This window comes from Clinocottus analis, unplaced genomic scaffold (genome assembly GCF_023055335.1).
Source record: "Clinocottus analis isolate CAN_PGR_092001 unplaced genomic scaffold, fCliAna1.0.p SCAF_11, whole genome shotgun sequence".
Classification (NCBI taxonomy): domain Eukaryota; kingdom Metazoa; phylum Chordata; class Actinopteri; order Perciformes; family Cottidae; genus Clinocottus; species Clinocottus analis.
Genome location: NW_027175832.1, coordinates 5,808,897 through 5,828,731, shown reverse-complemented (window position 1 = coordinate 5,828,731; position 19,835 = coordinate 5,808,897). Strand labels below are relative to the sequence as shown.

Genomic DNA, 19,835 nt, shown 5'->3' with positions numbered 1-19,835 from the left:
TCGGGATCATTGATACCCGGGACACGAAAGAGCTATAATCTTCCACCGGTCTCTCTCTGGCAGTGAGCCTGTGTGACTGGGTTACATATAGATGCCAGAAAGTTATTGCTGGCAACCTCCTAATTGAAGCATCCCTTGGGCAGAAATCGTGATAGCAAATAGTAGAATATAACTACCAGTAAGTACATTTACTCAGTGTGGTTTTGTGGCAGGGGGTTGGGAGGCGGATAGTGTAGACAGGTTATCAGCACAACATTCATCTGTCCAATATTCACTTTCATGCAGCTCTGCTTTTGAACTTCACCGACTCCTGAGGGAAATATCTGTCTCTTTTAGATGCTAAAAGATGTTCACCCGCTACTTGCAAACTGTTCCTGCCTGTTGTTCGGTCCTGGGCAAGTCGTGTACAGTAGGTTTATAGCTTTCCCTCTGCTGCGTGCCTCGGCTGAAAAACCACGCTGGGAGAGCGAGTCAAAGAAATAAAAGCTGTGGACAAGCGAGACAATGAGCTGCAACTCACTATGAAGCTCTTATAGAGCAGAACTTCTGTCAGGTGGAGGCTTCAGTGAGGACCCAAATGCCAGCAACGGTGTAAAGTACATTTAGTTCTACAAAAAAACAAGACGGGTTTCCAACAAACAGGCAGCGGAACGGACAGGACTCAAGCAGTACAATCCGACACCGGGACAGGAGACAAACGGGGTTTGAATACAATTGGATGGTGCGGGTGATTGGACACAATTGGACACAGCTGGAAACAATCAGGGACAGAGCCGACACTCACAGGGGCAGGAAGTGCTGGGACACGCGAGACAAGGACTTCAAAATAAAACAGGAAACTGGAAAAAGCCAAACCATGACCGCTGCATTCGCCTGGGATCATTCTTTGTGGGTTCATCACAACGAGTGACTCCTTTAACAATGTTTTCACGTTGTCGCTATAGAAATATCCAATATTAGTAGTCGAAGTAATATTTTAAATGCCGGACTTTTCTTTAAATGTCTGAATAATTCCTGGCAATAACATGTTTAGTATGACTGCTCAGTGTTTGGTATGTACAGAGAAAAACAAATACCTAAACATCAATTTCTCTATAAATCATTGGAGCATTCCCCTACTTAGCATTCACCGAATAAGCAATACATTTAAAAATTATAAACACAAAGTGCCCCATCCAATAGTGTGATGAATGAGAGCACATCAGCTGTTTATTTCCCCGTACATATTGTGCAATCAACATTTCCCCTCCATCAGGCTCTATCTGGGCATGAAGAGAATACAATTTCCCATAAAGACTGACGCTCTCGCTCCGTAAACAACAGGACCACACTGTGGCTCAATCCAAAAAGCCTAATCGCAATGGGTATAGGAATAATGAGAGGCTCCACCTGAAGAAATGGCTCATGAAAAAACATATCTGGTAGCAATTTTCAAGTGCCTCCTGGGCAATAGGGGGAGAGAAAAAAAAAAAAAAGAAAATTACATTTGCAATGCAAAAGCGCTACGTCCCTGGCACTTGGTTCTTGCCACCACGGTCCAGTGAGCAGTTAAAATTCAATTTCAATTAAGGCGTTTGAGAAAATATTTACAGCCTTTCTCTCAATCTTCCTGCTCGTCTCTTTTTAAAAAGCCTTTCCTGCGGTTCTCCTGGGGAATGAGACAGGAGCACAAACAAAGAACCGCTCTTGAGATTGAGAGAGGGGGGTCCAGGCAAATTACTTAATTCCTGTCATATTCCCAGCCAAGGTCTCGCTTCAAAAGTCATCCAAGTACGAGATAACAAACTATTATTTTCCCGGAGGCGGAGGTCGGCGCTTTGCTGCTGGGAACACAGTCACGCACAAGTTCCCCTCCAAATTTAACAGATCGGAGCTCTGACTGCTTCAGGGGCTGAGCAAGAGAATTAATACAATTTGTAGATGTTATTGCATTTATATGAGGTTTATGACTTTACGAATAGTTTAATTCATGAGCTATATACGCTAGTGTTTTGGGTCTTTACTCATCATCGAGGTGCATTTTAATTTCCCTGCATTCAAAGTGAATTTAGAGTGAAGAAACATGATTAGCTAAATGTATTTTTAATTAACAAAAGTGAAAGTGGTTGCCAAATAAGCCCATTTTTATATGGTAGTTCAAGATGGAGCTGGTTTTATCCACTAAAGTGTTGGGATGTCAGTCAATAATTGTCCGAAAAATCTTATTCATCCTGTTTTTGAGTCAGACCAACTTGTTTAAAATGAATATGTCTGCATCTTGAAACAAGCAAGTTATGTATTTTCATGACAAAACAAGACTTTCTGGACTCATTTGCGGACTAAACTGACTAGATACGAGGGCCAGTTTGTTTTAGAAGCTCATCATCCGTTTTGTAGAAGGAGAAATCAATAAAATATGCTAAATAAATAGTCAGATCAATGTGGACGAGTAAAAAATACAATATTTCCCTCTGAAGTAGAAGTGCCATAAAATATAAATACTTCAAACTTATATTTAAGTACAAGTGCTTAATGGTAACCTTAATGACCTGAAGTAGAGATGAACCAATGCAAAGAAAAAGGAACAATGCCGTCTATACACACGCGCCGCATCCATTCAGAGACGGGAACAGTCGCGTGAATGAACGAGCGGCAGCAAAGAGCATCGCTCATCTGGGAGGTTAGCGGCCTGCTGGTCCCTGCAGAGCCCAGCAGAGGGGGCAGTCACCTCACACAGCCATCTTAAGGCTTTCCTGACTATCGCTCTGCACTTGAGAGACATTTCCTTCCTTTTATTTGGTTGCAGCGGGTTAATTTAGACACATTGCAGCAGCAAAATGACTCATCGAGTGTTCCCAACAACATCAGAGAAGTCACATGCAAAGACTGAAAGGTGTGACGGTGTCACCACACACTAATATGTTCCTCCCTGTGGAAGAAATGTAGTTGATGACTGGAACGTGCACTATACAACCATCACGCTTCAAAAGTAGAGTATCGTTTGCTCTGGTTTTTCTGCCACTGACTCCTGTCAGTTTGTTACACTATAGGTTATTTATTTGATCTTGCAGAATATCAGTGGAGGAGAAAAAGTGAAATGTAAAAACGTACTGTTAGTCAGTATTTAGCCGGTACTTTGGGCAACCAGTACAACCTTTGCAGCTTTGAACATCATCATTTGAGTGGGATTTATGCTTCCGTCGATACCAGACGTTAATGTAGGCAGAAAGTCTACTAGATCCCTATGTGTATATATATGTATATATATGTATTTAAAATAAATTATACCGTAGTGTTTTACAGTCCTCCAGCCAACCTGATTCGTATGTGATGCTGTGAACTTGAACGATTATTCAAATGAAAATAGCAGAGAAGTTTAGAGAGTAAATATATCTGAAGTGGAAACGCTAACTAAACCACTGGTTTAATCTCAGACGTTTTTTAAATGTTTTCTTCAGCTGAAAAGTAACAGGTCTCTCCAGCTGTCGCACAGCTCTGCAGTAAACAGTACCACATTTCCCTGCCAGAGTAAAGTATACTTTGCTCTGGCAGGGAAATATTGTAGAGTAGCAGAAAATGATAAGTACACGTTAAAACTGTGTGTGAGTGTTGTCTACTTTGTGCGGCGCTCTATATGTGTACATTAAAACCGTCACTTGATGCTGTGCGGATGTTTTGGTCTTCAGCACAATAACAAATGGTCCTGATGCTGCGGCCCCTCAGTGCGTGCTGCTTCCGTTAAATATCACCCTTATCAGCGGTGACATATGAAAAGAAAATCCTTCAATCCAGGTCAAATGAACACTAATCTGCTCTGTTGGAATTATACTGCTTCATTATGGTACAGAACATCACAGAGAATCTTAATCTGTTTCCCCCCAAAAAAGAATGTCTTTGCTTTTATGTGGCTAAGACTCTGCGGGAGGGCAACAATAAGGAGGAAAAATCCAAACATCAATACTGCAAAATCCTGTTTTAATCAGTACATGTGGATGTAAAAGAGAGAGTGTGTGTGTGCGTGTGTGTGAGTCTGGAAAGCAGTCAAAACCCATTTGACTAATGCATATCTGATATCAAATGGAACATAATCCCCACAAGTATAAAGGATTAACCACTCTACAATATTCATTTCCCGTTCTGGATCCAGAGAACTTTTGGGACGAGGGGGGGAAAAAACCACACCGCCGTATGAAGCTCCACGCTCCACCGCTCCGACTGCTGCTCGCACGCTCGCTGGAGGAAGCGAGGCGTTTGTCAAAGCGGAGAAGAAAAATGTGCTCTTTGAGAAGCTGCATGTCTCTGTGAGCAGAAAGAGTCTACCTGTCAGAAACGAGTCATATTAAGATTTAATGTTTGACTGAGCGTCGGCCTGCTGCCATAAAGACGCTCTGCTGTGTGGAGAGATTGACGTCCCCTGTCCAACACACCACCGCTCCTCCCCGGGTGTGTGTGTGTCTTTTCTTAAAACAGTGCAGTCATCAATATACATAATGTATTGACGGATAAAATGCCAAAACATTTGCTCGTTGCAGCTTGTAATGGCGCAGCTTTCTGTCATTCATCATCATCAATAGTAAACCCAATGTCTGGCTTGTCATGACATCACAATTGTATATCAATCACTTGTCAACCACAGACAAAACTACTGTTTAATCTCTATTTACTCTCTTATATGTCCAGTTTGACTTTGTACAGAACATCAGCGTCCTTAAACTTGTTTGCACTACTGCCTTGTAACCGTTTTCTAAATGTCAGTTTCCCCCCCCCCCCCCCCCCCCCCAATACATTTTGTGTTCAGTTGTCAACTGATTACTGGTGGAAACAGTTCAAGTTGCTCATCGGACTGTTAAACAATGAGCAGGGAGGAAAAGGAAGTCTTGACCCGGATATCTGCTGGCTGCGCTGGGACCAGAGACATACTGTCTCCCTCCAGGCTGAGCCGCTGTCAACCCGACAGCTGATGTTCTCCATGTTTGGGGACAGCCCGACTATGAAGATAACGTCGCCGCATGTATCCGACCAGCTGCTTCATTCTCTTGTCTTTTGTGGGCAAATTGAGACTTAACGTTGTTTCTGAAGAACATCCCGTTCCCCCTTCTACAATATCTATAACTTCTATCGTCGAGGGTTATATATTTCGAGAAACCTTGAGCCAGAAGGTCTCGCTGCATTCAGCCAATCGCGCAAAAAAAAAAAAAATTACTTCTGCTTCCCACTTGTGTGACGAGAGCCATTTCGGCTTTATCCTGCTGTAATATCGGAGCTTTTAAGTAGCCGGCTCTTAAATTCACAGATGGCCAACGGGCAAAGGAGGCCGCGCTGCCGGCCAAGGACGAAGCTGCTGTGTAGTAATGAGTCTGCCGCTCAGCATCCAACACAACCTGACTGCAGACACACTTAAGTTTGCGATCGAGAGAAGATGCCACATTCGTGCCACTTTACAGCGGAAGGGCAATTATTTTCCCCATCTCTTTGTGTTTGAAGGGCGAAGGCAGGGGAGGAGATGTGGCTGTTGAGACAAACATTGACCAGAGAAAATCCATTTCAATTTGCCAAATGCCAGCTCGGGATTACTGACATTTAGCAACTGATATTTCCCCTGAAACTCAATGGTGTCCCTCCATAACTCCATAATAGAGCCCATTCTCATTGGTAGTGATGGCACACACAGAGAATTTGAGTATATATAGCACCAATGCAAACTACACCAACATTTGTTTGGATTAGACCGACAGACATATGCAGTATATCATCTGGAGGACATGGGGAACAAACAGCGTTGTGTATTTTCTGCTCCTCTTGAGTCAACAGACGCCCGGTCTGGATTTTCCTAAAGGTGTCATTTGTTAAAGAAATGTGTCTGACAAGGAAACTTCTCGTCAAGAGTGCTAGAGACAGAAAGCAGCAATCACTGAATTTTCAGGCGGCTCAGTAATGAAAGATGATTGTGCTCAGCTCACAGGACTGAGATTGGTATTTCTGACATTTCATGGGTAAAGTAATTATTCTAAAAGTTAATCAACAGAGCCTTTCAGGGATAGTCAAGCTTTCCTTTCAGTTGAAGGACGTGCAGGAGACGGATTAATATTCGCAATATATGCAATAGGTCATACAGCAATATCGAAAACTGAGTGGGATGTTTTATAGTATAGAAGTCAAGTTTTCAGTGATCTCTGGAGGGCAAACTGCCATAAAGACATTGCTTTTAAATTACCACAAACCTCGTTTGCCAATTCTCTACTGCAGTTATTAGTTGTATTACTTTTCAGCAGATGTATATACACCCATACCAATACATATGCAATAACCAGGCATCTGTCTAGTTGCACATAACTGAGACCTATGCAGGCTTACTGTTAAAACATGTTCAGTTTCAAAAACAGATATAACTGATGAAATCACTATCTATCTATCTATCTATCTATCTATCTATCTATCTATATACACAGGGGTACACATACCAGAACCACTGAACGAGATGATAAATGGGCTACTTAAGACGGTTATTATCTGTGAATGAAAATAATTGTAAGTTACTACACCTGACACTGGACTAATGACTCATGGGGATTCCCAGTACAACAACACAATATGTTACATGGCCGTCAGTGCCAATATGAGAACAGACAGATGGGGAGGAATCTGCTCTTATCTTCCTGAGCTGCCGAACAAACAGGATGTGTTGGATTGGAAAGAGAATGTGTTGTTGTTAAGATATATCAAGTCCAACTCTGAAATTCATGGGGTTTTTAATCGTGGGATTAAAATCTCAACTGAATCCTCTTTGTTCAAAGCAGCAGAGATTTCTCAACACACACAAAAAAAAAAACCCCATTGAAATGGTTTCCCGGTGCAGCTTTTTGTTTTCCATTAATCCTCTTTGGATTGTGAAGGTTTCTCTGAGCGCTTGAACAACAGCATTGTGAAATGGAAGTGGAGCAGCTGTTGCGCACAATAAACCAACGAGCAACCAGGTGGATTGAAGGCCACCAAACAGCTCCGCCGTGTGGCACATTGGTGGCTCATTCTGGAAAAAAACAACACAGTTTGCAGAGTCTAGTCTGTCAAAGCCTTTGTGGGGCTGCTGCACTGTGTCAGCAAAAAGGTGAAAATGAGTCCCTACCAAAAAGCATTAAAATAGATGAATGGATCTTGTCTATAAAGAAATGTGCTATGGGAGTATCCCTCTGCAAAAAAAAAAAAAGCCTTTTTTTTAATGTTTGTTCATTTTGTCTGATACATATTACAAATGCTTGTTTGTGAACTGAGCAAAGCAAGCTTTGCCCAACACGCTGGGCAAAGCAAGTTAATTATCTTGCGTCGACAAATACAAACAGCAGCAGAAACCTGCAGTCGTCACAGAGATCAACAAGTCAAAACCACCCGCGAAGCCTCCAACACACCAGTGGGACCCGACACGGAGCGGGTTGCACAAAAACAACAGCCCAATGAGCGCAAGCGGCATCACCCACAGTACGCCGTGGAACATTGATCCGCCCATTTCCTTTCCTCATAAGAAAGTTCCTGGGCAACCGGCGCGCACGAAAGCAGACGGGGGATTATATTTCATGAAAGAAATTGACTTGCACTTTATTTAATGCTCTCACTTAACTGCCATGCTCTATTTGTGTCTGTCAACCTCTTCAGTTCACGGAGGCAATCAGCCTCCCCGTGCTGGCGCCCCGAAGCACCGCCGGGCTTCCATTGGGGATAATAACAGTGGCACTTTTATTGCCTGGCTTGGTCGAGAGCCCTCAGGAAGGAGCCTGTGACCAGACCTCGCTCCCATTGAGCACAACACCTCCATGAGAGAGAAAGACAGGGTCGAGAATCAAAGCCGGGATACTCATCGGGGATATCTGATGTTGTCTGCAAATTCAGCAAAAAGGATGACTATAAATCCGAACATGTCACAGCAATAAATCAAGCTCAAAAAGCCGGTCTGGAGGGAGCGGGCGTGGCACAGTTGGACAACACTAATGCAATTACAGGGATTTTCTGCTTTCTCAGAGGCTCGGTTCAAGGGCGGAGCGCAGAAAGCTCAAGGCGAGCGGCACAAAATCGGCCGTTACTCAGTAACAGCCAAGTCTGATCTTGCCACCTCGCCGCCTGGAAAAAAAAGAAAAGAAAAGCCGTTGAGAAGATACACACAGGATTACAGCAGCGTGGCTCTGAGGTCAAGGGTGCTCTGCACTTCTGACGAGGTCCCACGCCAATCAAACTGAGCTGCACTAGTTTGGAATCTGAAATTTAGGGTGCCAATTCATTTATGAGGATTTCTCAAAACTATGATACTAAATTAATACCCCAAGGAAAGATTGGACTTGACCTCCCTGGCAGGTCATGGCCACGTACTGAATAAGCGCCACTGGATGATTCACAGGGTTCTTTGTTTTGCTCGTGGACACCTCAGCAAGGCAAATACAGAAACCACAATCTTCCTCCTCGGTCCAGCGCCCGCTGTCGGACTTCTTTGGTCAGTTGGACGGCACTTCTAAGCCACATCCGAGTCTATCGAGAGCATCACTCCTTATCAAACACGGCCTCTGCTGGTCGCTCTCCTCTGGGGCTCGGCCTGGTGCCAATAGGCAGTTCGGCCTTGCCAGCAGCACAATGTGCGGCGGAGTGGCCTTGCCTAATGAAATTCAGCAATGGTGCAACATGCTCCAACTGGCTGGGGACTGACTCTGTAACGACTTCATGTTCGGAAATAAACACAGTTAAAAAAAAAATGCTTCTCAAAAGGTTGATATGATTGCCCGGAAATGTGTGATCAACGGCACTGAAAAGTCTACCAGGGGAAAAAACTGTATGAACAAAGTCAAATTAGACTCACATATTACAGTTTGTCTTGTTAACAGTAACAAATATAGACACAAACAGGACGACTGCTGTTAAGTTGATTAACTGAGAAGTAAATCAACAGCAAATTAATCAACAGTTATTTGGATTAGAGCGACAACTAAAGATTATTTTAATTATAATTTTCTCAACTAATCCTTGGTCTATCATAGAAAGCAGTAAAAAAAAAAATATGCATTACAATTCACTACAGCCAAATATGACATCCAGTATATTTAGCTTTTTTTTTTTGTCCAATCTATAGTTAAAAAGCAAAAAGATTGAGTTTATTATTAAATAAGACGTAGAAAAGCTAGTCACATTTGTTTGAAAACTATCCCACAGTCATCGTAAACCGCATAAAAACACACAGAATGATTAGGGACTAAAAGTTAGGATTTTTATTAAATATTTTTTTAGATGAAGAAAAAATGAAATGTTGAATTGCTGCTGCCTGGAGCTCAAACTGGAGGTCAAAGGCTGCAGCGAAGCCGGCGCTGGGTCATTTACAATAACTTTATAGAAATAGCCAATCTTCTCACTGATGGTCTCTTTTATTATGTCTTCAGTGTTAAATTAAGATGTTTCATAAGCAGTTAAAAGTTTCTCACAGTAACTTTAAGCAATTACTTGTTCCAGGACTGAACTTTTCAGTCTTATTATTGCTCATTGAATATATTTGGGGTCAGAGCGCTGGGACTTTAATTTTTTTATCATCATTTTAAGTGTTGATTGTAAAAATAAGTGTTATTTTGACAATGATTTGCTGATAAATATGGGAATAATCCACCGATTAATTAATTAATTAATTGATTATTTTTAAACGTTTAAGTGCTAACTTTTGGACTACTTATTATGGCTGGTTATTTACTTGTCATTCCAAAAACAAAGAAGAAGAAAAGCCAAACAGTGGCTCATTCCAGTTTTTTGAACTACAATTTTAAACTGAATATGGGTTTTGGACATATGGCATTTGAAGAAGTCCCTTTACACCGAGGGAAATTACATGTTGTTCAAAATACCAAACAATAACCAGTTAATCAAGAAAGAAAAAAAAGTTGGATTATTCAGGAATGAAAATAATTGTTTTTGCAGCGCTAACATGTTTATCGTCCCAATGAGAGTTTTCTTTTCTCTTGCCACCTTCCAAACATTTCAATTCCCCACACTGCAGTATGGCAAACACATATCTCTGTACCAACAGCTTGTTCACACTATGTCACTTCTCACACATGTCCAGGCCACCACCGTCCATTCCTCCAGTCATACTGTACACACACACACACACAATGTGAAGCCCATCCGCTATTTGTCATTTCCACACAGCAGCAAGTTGGCAAATCACCTGCTGGATCATGTTCAAACCCCAAACTCCACAGCTCTTTCAGGGAAGTGTCGGGGATGGATGATGCCATCTGACCACCACCACCAACCTGCCGTCTTGGCCGCCGTCTCGGACTCACAGCTTGTACTGATGGCACTTACTTGTCTCTAACTATGAGTGGGAGTTTGCGGGTGATTGAGGAGCAAAGTGCTAAAGTCTTAATCCGAAAACAGTGTGTGACCTCTTAATCCCTGACGAACTTGACGTTCGCGGTAATGTGTGTGTGTGTGTGTGTGTGTGTGTGTGTGTGTGTGTGTGTGTGTGTCATGCATGAGACAGGTGTGGTTAAAAACAAACACTCCTCCTCAACCGCCGACCGACGGTGAGAAGAAGATTCAATTCAGTTCATTTTGTATAGCCCAAAATCACAAATGTGCCTTGGAGGACTTTACAATGTGTACACACACGACATCCCTGTCCCAGGACCTCACATCGGATCAGGAAAAACTCACTCCCCCAAAAAAAATTTGAAAACCCTTTTACGCGGAAAAAAAGGAAGAAACCTAAGGGAGAGCAACAGAGGAGGATCCCTCTCCCCGGATGCACAGAAGCAATAGATGTCATGTAACAAGAATGAGCAACGTAACATGAAGATTAAAGAGCATCTCAAGCTGTTTGAACCCTCCGAGAAAATCAATAGATATGAGATGATTTTTTTTTTTTTTTAAATTGGAAAACAATGCACTGCTAATATGAAAAAAAAAGCTTGGGGATTAAAACATTGGGGTGGGGATGTTCCCACGAAGGGATCCTCCCACACGGGGGCCAATTACGGTTTGAAGGTAATTAAAGAATACAACTTCAACCTTGACATTACAGCTTCAGAGAGCGCATTTGTGAATGTATCTACAGGAAGAAAAAAAAAAGAGGTTATAGCCTCGAGGTTCTGAGAGTGAGACATGTAATTTGATGCTGCGGACCGGGACTGCCATTACAGATTGGAACTTAATTTGTAGGCTGCCTTATCTCCTCTTTCATTAAACTCTTGCTGTCTTTTCTTTGTATTTTGTTAAGAGAAAAAAAAAAAAGACCAGCGCTGCTCGAACCGACAGCGACACGTGATTAAACCAGCCAGGATTACAGACTACCTGACCAACATGGCCAACGGCACAGAGGGAGATCAAGCAAAGCCTTAAGTCTTTCCAGATGTTGGTTAGACTTCTGGTATGAGCGATGGATCTGCTGGCCCACTTCCTACGACCACTGCTGCTGGATTAACGCCATATCTGGAGCGAGGTTATCGCCCTTGGTTACCACTGTGAATGAGCTAAACCTCGCTAGCTTCTTCTTCTTCTTCGGCAGTGTGTGTGTGTGTGCGTTTGCACAACAGATGTGGGTTACATTACCATGATAAAGAAGCCACACGCTTAAAAGGTACCCTGTCAGCTCAAAAGAGGTCGTAGCGAATGGACGACAAAGACAAAGACTTTCTTAAAGGTCATTCAGTCAGCAGTCAAAGTTAACCTTGACATTTTATTTCAATGAAGTATAAATTATTCTCCAGCTTTTGGACATATTTTTCCATTTTTTTTAAAGACTGTATGAAAAGGTTTTTCAGACATATTAGTGGGCTCCCGTTTGAGACTTGGATGTGTTCATGCTAACCCCGCTGCTAACCGTGTGGCTACACCACTTAACTTGTATGAACTTCTTTTACACTGTATTTGAGATGTGATGTCAACAAACTGCCTGTAACATCTTGTAAACTATCTGAATATCTTGTATTGGTGTTTTAATTGCATTTAAAACACCAACACACCAGACAGCAATGAAGGGATTGCAGCCATTTTGCCGTTTTTGTTGACCATTCATTAGTCAGAAATGGCTGTTGTCTTTAAATCTCAGAGGCTGATTTAAAAGTTGTTTTTTTTCTGGCTCAACTGCTTGTTAATACAGTCTAAACCAGTGATTCTCAACGTGTGGGTCGCCAACCTGTTCTCAGTGGGTCTGGGGCTTTTTGCCTGGGCAAAAAAACTAAACAGCTCTTGTTTCAACTTGTTTTGCACTTGTGCCTCTATGTTATCAGCAGCTGCCAGCTTGGGTCAAACCCTCCTGATATGGAGGAGAGTCTGGGTTTTTAGAATAATTAAATTAAAAACAGCCTACTGAATATGAAATTCACAACTGAACAACTAAAAAACGTGGGGGTCTTGAGGAGAATTCTTGACAAAGCTCCTCGAGACAGTGACTTTTTTCGTAAAGTGTTTGTCACACCACCTGCGAACCACTCGTCTAAACCATTAGGTTCACAACATTAGCTTGATTAGCCCGTTTACCATGACACTAACAGTTGACTGAAAAACTCTGTAGCCTCCAAATGTTTGATTCAATGCTGTTACCTGTTTACATCTCACCACCGCAGTGATTTTTTATAGTGTATTTAATGTATTCTATTACAGATAAAACATAACCGTACTATATCTTAACCTAGCTTGCTAATGTTAGCCCTGATTTACATTAAATGGTTACTTTTCGTTCATGTTTTTCAAAACACGCCGAGTCGTCGGCAGCTCTCCCACGCTCAGTGTGCGCCCTCAGATGGGTCGAGCTAGCATGTGCTGTCTTGGAAGTAAAGTCAAATCGGTTTCATTAAATATGTACAGCTCAATATCACAAATCACAAATCTTCCTCAAGGGGCTCTACAATCTGGACAGTTTACGACTCCCTCTCTGCTGACATAGTGGATTCAGGGGAGCAGGAGGGGCCCCTTTCATTCACGGGTTGCTTAATCTGACTGCAAGAGCCAATCAAATCACAAACTATGACCTAACTGATGCTGCACTCTTGAAGCAGATACAGACAGTAGTTTGTTTGAGTGTATTTTAAGAAATGTCAACAAGATGCATCCTGAGCATTTTAAAGAGACGTTTTAATCTTCAACGCTCTCTAGTGGACAAACTACGTCAATGAGACACTGTATCTAAATGACCTGTTACATATTAAATTACCAATCTGTACTATTTCTTGCAACCTATCAGAACGAAATACACACCGATACAATGTTTGTGCAACAACCTAACACGATTTTTTGAGAATATCCTTATATTCAAATGTCGGCCTCCAAAACTAGTCAAACTTAAATTTCCTAATTTTAGTCATATAATTTTGACCAAGCAAATACGAGTAGTAGAGTGCAGAAGTTAAATTTGCACCTAAAAATTGTAAATAGTTTGTATTGGGAGGGATTTACGCTCTTTATTGATTCATATCTCACATATGTATGAGTAAAACTAAACTTCTGCTATGAAGCAACTTTAAAAAAAGTTAGCTATTTCATTATTGTATGAGGGAATCGACTAAACTATTAGTAATTGATCTGTAGAAACAGTAGGAATAAAAATGAATCAGGTTTCCCGTCAGGACCGAGCACAGCCAGAGCTTTAAAACAATCAAAGATCTCATGCAAACTTCACATTCAAGAAGAGAAACAGATAAAAGGAGAGAATGGCACAAATGGAAATTTGAGCATGGATTTGATAACCCTTTGAAAATAAACCTGAGCCTCATTCAACATTCTGCCAGTGCCTTGCACTTTCTCTAAAACTGCGGTGGGGCACTTTTTATCAGCCTGCCGTCTGCTGTAACACAATCACATGGGACAAGGGGGACTCAGAGAATTGCCATTCATCCCTGAAACTCTTAAGAACTGGGACACTCACTGAATTCCCCGTAGCTGTTACAACACCTCTCGACACACACAAACGACTGTGTGTTTGTGTGTGCATGCATTCATTAATTTGTCTCCTTTGTGTTCTTTCTACTCGCTTGTACCCGCATGAACCCGTCAAAAAAAGAAAGCTTGCGTCGCTGGCCTTGTTCTGCCACATTTAGTTAGGCGGAACAGCAGAATTTCTCATCTTTCCGTGAGCCGTGATGGAGAGCTCCTCCTGGACTGCCATGATGGAGGACAACAGCCACAGCCTTTCCCAGCTCGAGCACAGCTCTTCACGGATGAACTCACTCCAATTAAAAACACAAGCTAACAAAAAGGGAACCCTGATGGCAGAGCACTCTCTGCAGGCCTCGCGTATACCGATAGTAGACGGGGACAAAGTCGCAGACTGACAGCCGTGCGTCATCAGGTTGGTGCATCCTGTCATGCACCGGAACAGAGCGGTGAACGGTAACCGAGTACTTTTACTGAAGTACAATGTGTTCTTTACTTGAGTGTTTCCATATGCTACTTCATACTTCTACACCAGAAGGGGATACTTTATTCTTTAGTCCGCTACATTTATTTGACAAATAGTTCCAAAAAAAACAACAACATATGATCAATATATGAAATACCATCTGTTAAAGATTCAACCAGTGGCTGCTCTAACACAATGTTAGATTTATATCAATGAATATACAGACTCAATCCCGTAATAATAGAGGCAGGTTCTCTATAGTTTGTCAGCAGCATTTGTCTTGTGGGTATTTCAGTCTGACTATATGTTGGACAGCATTTATTTACGGACTAATAACCACCAGCCACATCTGACTAATGATACAAGAAACAAGAAAACGGGCATCATTTAATTGGAAGTTACAGCTCATTTACTTCTGTCCACTTTTCCTTCAGTCACTCTGCAATTTGTACTACGTAATTACATGTTCCATTTTCTTGTAACGTTTTTTAAATGTAATATCATATTACAGCGTCAAATCAAGTGTGAAATGATCTTCTCTCTTAGATAACAAAAACAGCCTGAGCGGGTTTGTAAAGTGACACATTGCTGACAGACTTGTTTCTTCCTGTGGGCGTTGGATGATTGACAGATAACAAAGTGCCTTCAGCAGAATGAAAACTCTGTTAACCGTTAAACTGGTAACTGTGGTCAAGTAAAATACAGAAAAAACATAATGTCTAACTGTGAGGTACTGTCTGAGACAAATAACCATGTGGACTCTGAATGGGGAGGAATGACGCTGATGATCTTCAACTACACTGACGATGAATTCATCTTTAAAGATATTAAAACCTCAATAGTCTCACCAGCACACTAAGAACAATTACATTGGGTGTCATCGTACAATAGATTCGACATTGGGCTATAATTAAATATTAATGTGAGATTCAGACGACTCATGCTGTGATTATTTGATCTCCAATGTTTCTGTCCAAATGTTTGATTCCGACACGCTACAGTTATTTTACACATTAAAAAAAAGTTGGTTTATCTCCAAATGGAACAAATTGCAACTCTGAAAAATGTTTATTGTTCATGATTTGGCATATTATGATAGTGTTGAGTGTCATTTACATTAAAGCTTATACCATTTAAATAATTGCTTAATCTTTTAAGTCATTTATCCAATATCCCCTGGTTCCAGCTTCCTATTTATGAGGTTGAAGTAACCTAAATATTTCTGGGTTTTAGACTGTTAGTCGGGCATAAAATAACGTTGACCTGTGGCCATTTTTCACAATTTCTCTGATATCTCAAAGACCAGACAACTGACCGCCATCATTGGCAGATTAATCAATGATGGAATTAATTAGTTGCAGCCAATTCAATGCCTCATATTACAGAACATACAACAGCTTTTCTTACTTCACCCTTTTTATAAACATATAATCAAAATAATACTTCATCAGTGAGACCTTTTCATCGTAGTCCAGCTTTGGTGGAAGTTTACTTCCTGTCAGCTGCCGCATTCACAAACATTGCAACAAGGAAAGGTCATTGCGTCATCGGCACAGCACTACAAATTTGCATTGGTGCCAGACGCTGGTGCCAGTTCTATTTCAGTGAATGGGGCAGGTCCCACCTATTATCGCTGACAAGAATGCAATTATGACCAGATACATTTATTAATGACTGATTATAACTGCTATGGATTGTCAGAGTTAGGTTAGTATAAGACTTCACTGTAGGCTATAATGGCCTCGCGTATTTACATTCCTACTAGTCATTTAGCCTATATTATTAGCAAGCACACACATAAGTCACCGATTGAGCTAGAAAGTCTGTAACAATGTGCTCTCACTCACTCACATCTCTGACTGTGTCCTTTACACCTTCACAAGGATTATTACAAACATTAACGGTTTTATCTTAAAATGAATGTAGGAAACCTCAACAGAGATATTGCTGGATAACTTTTGCTTTACAAACTGCAAATGCTAACTTAGTTCATTGACGAACAAGTACTGGTGTGAAGGTCAAGATTTAGAGAGGTATAACGTTACAAAATGGGGCCATTGGCGCCACATTTTGACAATAATACAAAGAGCAGGCCAACGTGAGCCCTCTTGAATATTATTAAATATCTTGAACTGTTTGATGGTTGGTTTGTCATTGATAAAAGCAAAATTTGCTGTGCAAGCTTTTAAAGCTGTGTTAACAATGTGTGCGTGAGCAAGTACGTTCATGTGAAAGACAGACACACATCCACTAGAACTGAAATCATTGACATCATCATTCCTCTCAAGCACAAAACTTAAGTAATTCTCTGGTTCTAGATTCCACAAAATTAAGATGTGCTGCTTGTCTTTGCTTTATATCCCTGCAAATAGAAAATCTTTCAAACAAAACAAGCTGTGCGAGTCAATAAACAGCAACAATTTAGATAATTAATTTGTTATTTAAGTCACTTTTTAAGCCAAAAAGTCAAATACAGTTAGTTTCAGCTTTTCAAATGTAAAGACATATTAATTTGTTGTTATCTGTGATTGGAAGACGGATTACTTGGTGTTATGCACTGTTGGTCTGACTCAGAAAGTAATTTAAGGTCACATTGGATTCTGGAAAAATTTTCGACTCTTTTCTGACATTTTAGAGACAAAATCCATCATTGAGAAATTGAAAACTGCAACTAATGTAGCAGAAAAAGGATTGTGGATTGAACCAGTGAGTCATTTAAAATCACAAATACCACACATTTGGTGATTTAAAGTTCTCAAATGCAAAGCTCTTTGCAAACTGAATTTGTGAAGATTTTAGACAATTTGTTTGACAAAACTAGTTAATCAAAAACCACACATTTCACTTTTTCCTGACATTTCCGAGATAAATTAGCAGATTAATCGATAAGGGAAATGATTAGTTGCAGCCCTGTGTGTTTTGTGTCATATATGACTAACAAGACTTCAAGCTCAACATCTGCAAATTAATGATAGTACTGAACAACAGTCAATTGAAAAAGATGAAAAAAATAGGAAAGTGAGTCACTGGGGAACTTTTGTAAACTTTCTCCTGATCTGTAAAGGCAACTCCTCACATAATGTGAACACCTGAACACGTCATGAGGCATATGAACACAGCATGGCTGCATGGCCTGCTTCTTTTTTATATACAAGCAACGACACTGAAACATGAACCAAATGAGGGAAAAAAAACACAAAGACGAGGGCCTTGCTTTCCTTCATGTGCACGAGCTAAAACCCCAAATTCAGAATCCCCACGACACCTAAAAAATAAAAAAAAAATTAAAAAACAGGCGACCAGACAGAAAGCAAAGAGGGTTAATTGCTTCCACGGAGCATCACCACAACCAGCTCACGTTCCACATCTGCTAACACACACACACTGAAGCCAACCACGCCAGGAGATTATTGTGCGTTTTTTTTTTTTTCCTGCCGTCTCCCTTTTCTGGTAGTCATGTATATTAGAGAGAAACCCCCTCTTACCTTGCACATCCAGGCCATTCTTATTTCTATGCAGACAATGGTGGACCGCTTGTTTTCGTCAGCCCCGAAATGCCGTTCACCGCGTCCGTTTCCCAACACATTTATTCACGTCTGCCTCACAAGAGGACACGCAGATGCGGTGCAGTTATACGCGGGGAACTGCTCCATAAATATTGGAGTGTACCGTTATTCGTCTCCTCTGTCGGGTTTTTTTCTCCCCGTAGAGCTTGCTGGGACCTGGACTGACGCTGCGCTGCTACTGGCCGGCATCGACGCAGAGCCCCGCCCCCCTGAGCGTCACGTGACCACCACTGATTTCCTGACTTTTGCTTTAACAATAAAATCTGAAAGCCGCGTTTTTCTGTTCTGCAAATAAATGTTTTTAATGAAAAATAAATATGTTTTTTTTCAATGTGTTGAATAAACAAGAGATGAAGTCAGTTTTATTGTCAATTTTTCATGTGTGCAAATATTCAGAAGATTGAAAGTGTGTTTCTCTTCTGTCTGACATGAAGTTAATTGTGATAATAATAAAATGAAAAATAGTTTTAAAAGTTTAAACAAGAACAACATATACACATGTAAACTACATAAATTAGGAAACTATTAAATGAAATACTATAATGATCAGTTGTATACAATAAATGCAGCACAAAGTGTTTTACAATAAAGGTAAATATAACCCATTTAACGAAATTAGATACAAAATAAAAATAAGATGAAAATATAATGTATAGTAACATAATGTGGAAAATAAAACCCACTGAATAATGTTAAGAAGAAGAGGAAGAAGAAGAAGAAGAAGAAGAAGAAGAAGAAGAAGAAGAAGAAGAAGAAGAAGAAGAAGAAGAAGAAGAAGAAGAAGAAGAAGAAGAAGAATATATTTGCAGGATTCACACATACACCAATGAACACTGAAGCAGTATCAACTAGTCTCTTTTATTAAGTTCTTTACTTTCCTTTCATCTTTAAAGCAAAACATTGAGTGCACTGTCGACCAGCTTTTTATCAAGAGATACACATGTTTTATGCTTAAATGACAACCGCCCTACTGCATAGACGTTAGCATAGATAATGAAGTGCTTTAGGAAGCTGGTCAAGCAGTTCATCAGATTCATCCTAACCCAACCTTAGACTTTATCCAAGTTGCAGACGAGACCAACCGGTCCATTGAGGATACAATATCCTCTTCCCTGCACCTGACCCAAACCCACTTGGAAAAGAAGGACACTCACAGTAGAGTGCTGTTCATAGCTTTTTACCTCAGCGTTTATCACAAATCATACCACAACATCTAATAAGAATCTGAATACATGGGGCTTCAGCACAGTAACACAACTGGATCCTGGACTTTCTCACCTGAAGAACACAGTAGATCAGGATCGGTAGCAGAACGTCGAACGTCATCCACTGAGCCCTCAGTCCACCTCTGTTCACCCCACTGAATCATGACGGCACAGCCAGATCCAGCTTCAACCACGTCATCAAGCTTGCTGAAGATGGGGACGCAGTAAGGTGAACAAAAGCAATGTTTCAACTTGTGGTACTTTTTTATATTGTCTCGTGAAACCAAGCTATTGTACGGAAATCAAATACAGAATGTGTGAGAAGATATTACTTTGGTAAAAGAATCAATTTCTGAAAAATCCTGCGAATTCAACTTAATGAATTAGTGCAGGTTCGAGGCTGACTATGTTGTGATAACTCTACACTGGAGTTGGTTCCTGCCTCCATGTGCTGTTTTTTAAGTGCAATATATACATGTTCTGTTGCAGTGGTTCTTAAAGGGAGAACGCTGGGCTCTTTGTAAGAATGCCAACAGTAAATGCTAGAGGAACCAATGGTTACCTGAATGTAGTCTAATCCATGTGAGACACAAACTGGGTAAATATGTATCCTTTCCTTCAGTCATGCTGCTAAAATGAAAACTAAAACTGTGGCATTCAGGCTATTGTGCATGTAGAATGTCAGTTGTGTTTCATATCTGAGAATATTCATGTTATCTGGTGGGG

The 19,835-nt window shown here is 40.8% G+C and overlaps 1 protein-coding gene across 1 annotated transcript in view; it reads right to left on the bottom strand.

The window, feature by feature from the left end:
- Window positions 1-18,036, bottom strand: part of st6galnac3 (ST6 (alpha-N-acetyl-neuraminyl-2,3-beta-galactosyl-1,3)-N-acetylgalactosaminide alpha-2,6-sialyltransferase 3) — a 65,201-nt gene extending 47,165 nt beyond the window's left edge. The window contains exon 1 of the mRNA XM_068570240.1: window positions 17,824-18,036. Within this exon, the coding sequence (XP_068426341.1) occupies window positions 17,824-17,841 (18 nt within the window). The 5' untranslated portion in view covers window positions 17,842-18,036. The remainder of the gene's footprint in view (window positions 1-17,823) is intronic.
- Window positions 18,037-19,835: the final 1,799 nt, after the last annotated feature.